Below are 8,314 nucleotides of genomic sequence, written 5' to 3' on the forward strand. Positions count from 1 at the left end.
ATATATGTGTGTGTGTAATCTCTGGCCTTTTTTCATTGGCTCCATTCTTGGGCATACCTCCAGATGAGATGGCTGTGGGCAGCCTCATGCCTGTCTCCTGTAGAAAGAGAACTGCAGAAGCACTTTAGCTAGACATCAGTTCTGACTGGCCAGGTACAGGACCGTCAGGGAAAATGGAGGTGTGTCCCCAGAAATGGGAGTGTAAACTATGCAAGCAGAACCCACTGGCGAGCATGCAGGGATGTCAGCCCTTGGCTTGTTACTGTCGTGGCAGAGCAAATTCATATGTATCTAAGTCATTCTTTTCAATGTTTTTCAGCATCTTCATGATACAGTTAAGAGGAATCTTGACAGCACCACTTCCCCTCAGAATGGTGATCAACAGAATGGCTACGGGGACCTCTTTCCTGGGCATAAGAAGACTCGCCGGGAGGCCCCTCTGGGAGTCGCCGTCTCTTCTAATGGATTGCCTCCAGCCTCCCCCCTCGGTCAGCCTGACAAGCCTTCTGGAGCAGATGCCCTGCAGCCCAGTGGGAAGCACTCTCTGGGGCTAGACTCTCTCAACAAAAAGTGTCTGGCTGACTCGAGCCTCCACTTGAACGGAGGCAGTAACCCCAGTGAGTCATTTCCTCTGAGCCTGAATAAAGAACTGAAGCAGGAGCCTGTCGAAGACCTGCCTTGCATGATCACTGGGACTGTCGGCTCCATATCGCAAAGCAACCTCATGCCAGACCTCAACCTGAACGAGCAGGAGTGGAAGGAGCTAATCGAGGAGCTGAACAGGTCGGTGCCCGATGAAGACATGAAGGACCTGTTTAATGAGGACTTTGAGGAGAAGAAGGACCCAGAGTCTTCTGGCTCTGCCACACAAACCCCCTTGGCACATGACATTAATATTAAGACAGAATTCTCTCCAGCAGCCTTTGAGCAAGAACAGTTAGGCTCTCCACAAGTGAGGGCCGGGTCTGCAGGGCAGACCTTTCTGGGGCCTTCCTCTGCCCCTGTGAGTACAGATTCCCCCAGCCTAGGGGGCTCCCAAACCTTATTCCACACCTCTGGTCAGCCCGGGGCGGACAATCCCAGTCCAAACCTGATGCCGGCATCAGCCCAGGCCCAGAACGCACAAAGAGCCCTTGCAAGTGTGGTATTGCCCAGTCAGGGCCCAGGAGGGGCCTCAGAGCTGTCCTCTGCCCACCAGCTCCAGCAGATCGCTGCCAAGCAGAAGCGCGAGCAGATGCTCCAGAACCCACAGCAGGCCACCCCAGCACCAGCCTCGGGCCAGATGTCCACATGGCAGCAGACGGGGCCCTCCCACAGTTCCTTAGATGTCCCTTACCCCATGGAGAAGCCTGCCAGCCCTTCCAGCTACAAGCAAGAGTTCACTAACTCCAAACTGCTCATGATGCCTAGTGTGAATAAGAGTTCTCCTCGGCCCGGAGGCCCCTACCTCCAGCCCAGCCATGTGAACCTGCTGAGTCACCAACCACCGAGTAACTTGAATCAGAACTCTGTGAATAACCCAGGGTCTGTGCTGGACTACGGCAATACAAAACCCCTTTCTCATTACAAAGCGGACTGTGGGCAAGGCAGCCCGGGGTCTGGCCAGAGCAAGCCAGCCCTGATGGCTTATCTTCCCCAGCAGCTGTCCCATCTGAGTCACGAGCAGAACTCACTGTTTCTGATGAAGCCAAAGCCAGGAAATATGCCTTTCCGATCACTCATTGCACCTGGCCAGGTAAGTGTGAGCCTTCGCTTTCTGTTCTTCTGCTGCAGGTGCTTCCGTGAGGTTACTCGCTACTTTGGATGTTAATTGGGTCCGAGGTAGTTGTGGGAAGAGGGAGGAGGGAATAGCTGCTGTCATCCTTTGCTTCTCTTGGGAGTGGAAATTTATAAAATAAACCAGGGTTGGTTGTTAATAAAAAATAGGGTAAAGTTCCCTAGCATAGCTGGATTTTTAACTACACAAAGGTTTGAGGAATCACCTGCATTTAGTCCGGTGTCTCTTTCATGCCATAGGATTTAAATTAAGTAATTTGTGGCTGTGCTTTGCAGATAAAGATTACATTTAATGTGCTTCTTAGAGGCTTGACTTTTTTTTTTTTTTTACTACCTTTCAGATCTGCATGTACAAAATTCCCTAATTTTTGGTAAGCTTATAACGTTTTAGGCACGTGCTGCTTCCCAGCACAGCTCAGCTCTATGGTTACTTCGTCGTGGTTCTAAAGCCTGGTAGCATCAAATGGAAAATGGCCCTTTGGGTTGTCTCCTGTTCTCTACTACTGCAGATAAGCCTGCAGTGAGCACCTTTGTGAATTTGTAATACATGCTGAAATTCTGCGAATTAAAAAGCCCCGTGCTGGTAATATCATGAGGAAATAGACACACTCCTGTATTGATGAGAGTGTGTAAATGAGCTCACTGCTTTTAGGAAGTCATTTGACATTACATATTTTTCACACACTGTAAAATGTTCATATGCATTGACACTATATACCCTACAAGTTGATCTAAAGAAATAATCCAAAAGAAAAGAAAAAGTTATATCCAAGATATTCATTGTGTGGTTATTTCTAATAGCCAAAAACTGTAAGCAGTTTAAACATCTCCCAATGCTGATAATTCCACTTGTTTCAGCCAGTAAGATGTCTCACGCCATTAAACGCCTGAAGAAAGACTCGGCTGCGCAGTGAGGGTGCTTGTCATTTGGGTACCGGCACTTTGCTCCTTACAAAGCACTCTCAGTAGTTCTTAAGCTTCTGGTGACTAGAGTGAAGAAATTATACCACAGAATCTTAGAATGAATAACTAGAAAGGAGTGCAACAAGTTGAACTGGTTTAAATAATGATTGCTTGGCCGGGCGCGGTGGCTCAAGCCTGTAATCCCAGCACTTTGGGAGGCCGAGACGGGCGGATCACGAGGTCAGGAGATCGAGACCATCCTGGCTAACACGGTGAAACCCCGTCTCTACTAAAAAATACAAAAAAACTAGCCGGGCGAGGTGGCGGGCGCCTGTAGTCCAAGCTACTCGGGAGGCTGAGGCAGGAGAATGGCATGAACCCGGGGGGCGGAGCTTGCAGTGAGCTGAGATCCGGCCACTGCACTCCAGCCTGGGCGACAGAGCAAGACTCCGTCTCAAAAAAAAAAAATGATTGCTTTTTGCCTATCTTCTGCTAAGTTTTCCCCTTTTCTTCTAAATGTCAGTAATGATGGGATAGTATTGAGGTAGGCTTTGACATGACTCTCACCTTTGGTCTGTGTACTGACAGAGAATATCTGTTAAGTTCTCATTGATAGTCAGTATTTTTTGAGGATGGGTATTGGACAAAAGCTAAGCAGTCTCTTCCAGTAAAATGCTTGTACAGATGGACAGTTTCAGGTCATTCAGGGATAGCCCCAAATCTAAGGTTTATGCACATGGGGCAGAGTGGTCTCCATTGACCAAAGCCCCCTTCAAAGTATTCTTCCCCTAGGCCAGGCGCGGTGGCTCACACCTGTAATCACAGCACTTTGAGAGGCCGAGGTGGGCAGATCACCTAAGGTCAGAAGTTTGAGACCAGCCTGACCAACGTGGAGAAACCCCATCTCTACTAAACACACCAAATTAGCTGGGCATGGTGGTGCATGCCTGTAATCCCAGCTACTCAGGAGGCTGAGGCAGGGGAATCGCTTGAATTTGGGAGGCAGAGGTTGTGGTGAGCCGAGATTGCGCCATTGTACTCCAGCTTGGGCAATAAGAGTGAAACTCTGTCTCAAAGAAAAAAAAAGTATTCTTCCCCTATTGGCCCCCTCTGCACTCAGATGTCCTGATAAGGGAGCATTTATAAGCCTTGATTGCTTACTGGAACTATCGTATGCAAATATGAAAGCTGACATATGCTTAATGTAAAACCATACCTTCGTCACTGGTGAGTCACTGGGAGCAAAATTTACACATGTGTATTCGTTGCTGGGTTCCTGTATGCTCAGATGTCATAACTTTTGGTCTGTGCCCCAGCCCTATGGGATGGTTGTTGGAGGTCAGAAGGGAAGCAGAGACTTGGCTTCAAGAGAGTGAAACTTGAATGAGACTCTCACTGGATGGAGCTTATTTGGTCTGATCAGAGCTTAGAGACTTCACAGTCCTCTATCTGTGTTGACAGGAGCAGAACCCTTCCAGTGTCCCGGTGCCAGCCCAGGCTGCCAGTGTTGGGACCCAGCCGCCTGCTGTGTCCGTGGCCAACTCCCACAACAGCTCCCCCTATCTCAGCAGCCAGCAACAGGCCGCTGTAATGAAACAGCATCAGTTGCTTTTGGACCAGCAGAAACAAAGGGAGCAACAGCAAAAGCATTTACAGCAACAGCAGTTCCTTCAGAGGCAACAGCACCTTCTGGCAGAACAGGTAAAAAGAAAGGTGGAAGGAAACCACCACTTCCCACCTTTGCCTGCACCCTGAGTCACTGCTGCAGTCACCTTCTGCTTGTGTGTGTGGATTTGCACTGACTTTCTTGCCTCTTGTTAGAGTGCTTTGCCTTTTAAAAACCCCTTTCCAGGAATGTGGCATTTCTCAGATGGGGGTAGTCTTATGTCAGAAGCTGCTGTGTGCAACTTAGTCCTTGGAGAGTACTCAAGGCAGACTCTGGGGCTAAAACTGTTTGTGGAAGGGACATTTTCCCATGTTTCTGGTCAACAGCTTCCAAACCACTGAGCTCACGTGTCTGTCAGTCCACTATGGGGTCAGCTTTGCTGCCCCTACAGAGCCTGTTATAATCCAGAACGAGAAGAGGGAAGTGAAGTTATCCCTGAAGGGCACACAGTTCACTCGCTTGGTTACCAAGTGTAGTGTGCAGGCACTAAGGGTTACAAGTGCGAGTTCTTTTTTTTTTTGAGACAGAGTTTTGCTCTGTCATCCAGGCTGGACTGCGGTGGCGCAATCTCAGCTCACTGCAACCTCCACCTTGGGGTTGATGCAATTCTCCTGCCGCAGCCTCCCAAGTAGCTGGGACTACAGGTGAGAACCACCCTGCCTCGCTAATTTTTGTGTTTTTAGTAGAGATGGGGTTTCACCATGTTGGCCAGGCTGGTCTTAAACTCCTAACCTCAAGTGATTCACCCATCTCGGTCTCCGAAAGTGCTGGGATTGCAGGCGTGAGCCACCGCGCCCGGCCTTAAATTACATCTTTAAGACATAAGAACTGGCTCCAGACAGTGAAGTTCATTGAGGACAATCATTGCCTCAGTTCTGCCTTTAAAAAAAGCAACTTTATTGCGATGTAATTCACACAACATATACTTCACCCACTTAAGTGAACAATTTAGTCATTTTTAGTATATCACAGAGCTGTGCAGCCATTACCACAATCCATTTTAGAAAACATTTTCCTTACCCTAAAACAAATCCCATACCCATGAGCAGCCATTCTCCCACCCACCCGGTCCCTCCAGCTCCTGAGCCACTTTCTGTAACTGTCTGCTCTGGGCCGGGCGCGGTGGCTCACGCCTGGAATCCCAGCACTTTGGGAGGCCGAGGCGGGTGGATCACGAGGTCAGGAGATCGAGACCATCCTGGCTAACATGGTGAAACCCCGTCTCTACTAAAAATACAAAAAAATTAGCCAGGCATAGTGACGGTCCCCTGTAGTCCCAGCTGCTCGGGAGGCTGAGGCAGGAGAATGGCGTGAACCCGGGAGGCGGAGCTTGCAGTGAGCCGAGATAGCACCACTGCACTCCAGCCTGGGTGACAGAGCGAGACTCTGTCTCAAAAAAAAAAAAAATTTGTTCTGGACATTTTATGTTTATGTTATGTCATTTTCAATCATGTACTATGTAACAGCAATTCATTCCTCTTGATAATTAAATATGCCATTGTATGGATTTTTTGTTTATTTGTTTGCCCTTTGTTTGTTTTTGAGACGGAGTCTCACTGTCACCTGGGCTGAAGTGCAGTGATATGAACTCGGCTCACTGCAAGCTCCGCCTCCTGGGTTCACACCATTTTCCAGCCTCAGCCTCCCAAGTCGCTGGTACTACAGGTGCCCACCACCATGCCCGGCTAATTTTTTGTATTTTTTTAGTAGAGATGGGGTTTTACTGTGTTAGCCAGGATGGTCTCGATCTCCTGACCTCATGATCCGCCTGCCTCGGCCTCCCAAACTGCTAGGATTACAGGTGTGAGTCACCGCACCCAGCCGTATATGTTACATTTTATTCATTCATCTGTTGATGAACATTTGGGTTTCTTGTTTGGGCTGTTAATGAGTATTGCTGCTGTGTATATTCATGTACAAGTTTTCATATAGACATCTGTTTTCATTTTTCTTGGGTAGATACCTGGGAGTATCTACCCAAGAAAGTAGATCACATGATAATTTTGCTGGATCACATGGTAATTTTTATGTTTAACCTCTGGAGGAACTGTCAGACTGTTTCCCACAGGCTGTCTCATTTTACATTCCCACCAGCAGTGTATGAGGGTGCTGGTTTCTCTACATCCTCACCAGCCACTTGTTATCAACTGACTTTGATTCTGGCCATCCTAGTGGGATCTCATTGTAGCTGTGATTTGCATTTTCCTAATTGGCTGTCCATTTTTTAAAAACAGATATACCTACCTTTTAAAAAAGTCATTGCGGCCGGGCGCGGTGGCTCAAGCCTGTAATCCCAGCACTTTGGGAGGCCGAGACGGGCGGATCAAAAGGTCAGAAGATCGAGACCATCCTGGCTAACACGGTGAAACCCCGTCTCTACTAAAAAAAAAAATACAAACACTAGCTGGGCGAGGTGGCGGGCGTCTGTAGTCCCAGCTACTCGGGAGGCTGAGGCAGGAGAATGGCATAAACCCAGGAGGCATAGCTTGCAGTGAGCTGAGATCCGGCCACTACACTCCAGCCTGGGTGACAGAGCGAGACTCCGTCTCAAAAAAAAAAAAAAAAAAAGTCATTGCTTCTTAGATCTGTTTCATACTATTTAAAAACCCCAAAATGAAATCAGCACTATTTCCACAGGAGCCCATTTGTGAGTAACAAACTTGGGTAAGTTACTTTTCTCTGACCTCCCTCACTCCATGTGTTTTGGATTTTGTTATATGTTGGTTTTATTTTGTGGTTCTTGGCATTTTCTAGGAGAAGCAACAGTTTCAGCGCCATCTGACCCGCCCACCACCCCAGTACCAAGACCCGACACAAGGCAGCTTCCCACAGCAGGTTGGACAGTTCACAGGTAGGGGGTGTCCTGCGTGAGGAGCAGGGACAGGGGAGGCTGCTACCTGGTGCTCTTTGAATCCCTGCTGTCTGGCCAGCTCTATGCCTTGACTTCATCAAACTGCATGCATTGTCATCATATAGTTTGCCTAAAGGGCCTGGTTTTCTAGTTACTGCACAGCATCAGGAGAAGAGGGCACAGAGGCAAACCACTAGAACTACCTTTGCTAGGTCCCTGGCTGTACAGTTTTCTGAAGCAAAATCATTTCTAGCTGGAGGACATCTTATCAACAGGAAATAGCTTCTGTAATTCTTAAGAAAGTTCTTTGCTTCTGCTTTTATGTGTTCGAAAAATTGACTCTCCTATCTTCCAGATGAGGACTTAATGCACTTGTGTGGCCTTTGGCTTCTTTCTCTCCTCCTGTCTGCTCACTGAGTATCACAGATGGCAGCATCACTAGTGGACAGTCAGCCAGAAAAGGGCAGGAAGCACACTTGAGTCTAGCTGTCGCCTCTGAGATGTGCCAGGGAATTTCATAGGCCATCCCTCCAGAAATGCCCAGAGATTTCAGGGAATGGATACAGTAAGTTCTGGTCTGCCCGCCCTCCTAGCTCCTCTCACAATGTCCTAGAAACCTCTGGTTTTCGTTATTTGGGATCTTCCTACAAAGGGTCCCAGAGAGACTGACCACAGCTGTGTGTCCTGGAGGAGACCGGGTGCGCTTTCATGTTTGTGCTACCCGGGGTCAGCCTGGGGTTGAAATCTGCAGGCATCTCAGAAGCATGGGCCTGACCTGTGTTTTCTGCCTTCAAACCCATCTGACATTTTGTGGATTATTGATGGGAATGAAATAGCCTGTTTCAGCTCTCCTCGTTTCCTCAATCCAATTTTGTTGTTGTTTTGAGACAGAGTCTTGGTCTGTCACCCAGGCTGCAGTGCAGTGGCACGATCTTGGCTCACTGCAACCTCCACCTCCTAGGTTCAAGCAATTCTCCTGCCTCAGCCTCTCAAGTAGCTGGGATTACAGGTACCCGCCACCACGCCTGGCTAATTTTTGTATTTTTAGTAGAGGCAGGGTTTCACCATGTTTGGGGCAGGATGGTCTCGATCTCCTGACCTCATGATCCGCCTGCCTC

General features: G+C 48.4%; 1 protein-coding gene across 1 annotated transcript in view; it reads left to right on the top strand.

Moving 5' to 3' along the window:
* Positions 1–325: 325 nt before the first annotated feature.
* MAML1 (mastermind-like 1 (Drosophila)) overlaps positions 326–8,314 on the top strand; it is a 13,760-nt gene continuing 5,771 nt past the window's right edge. The window contains exons 1-3 of the mRNA XM_011955961.1: positions 326–1,735; positions 4,141–4,380; positions 7,100–7,196. Coding sequence (XP_011811351.1) covers positions 683–1,735; positions 4,141–4,380; positions 7,100–7,196 — 1,390 coding nt within the window. The 5' untranslated portion in view covers positions 326–682. The remainder of the gene's footprint in view (positions 1,736–4,140; positions 4,381–7,099; positions 7,197–8,314) is intronic.

This window comes from Colobus angolensis, unplaced genomic scaffold (genome assembly GCF_000951035.1).
Source record: "Colobus angolensis palliatus isolate OR3802 unplaced genomic scaffold, Cang.pa_1.0 Scaffold404, whole genome shotgun sequence".
NCBI lineage: Eukaryota > Metazoa > Chordata > Mammalia > Primates > Cercopithecidae > Colobus > Colobus angolensis.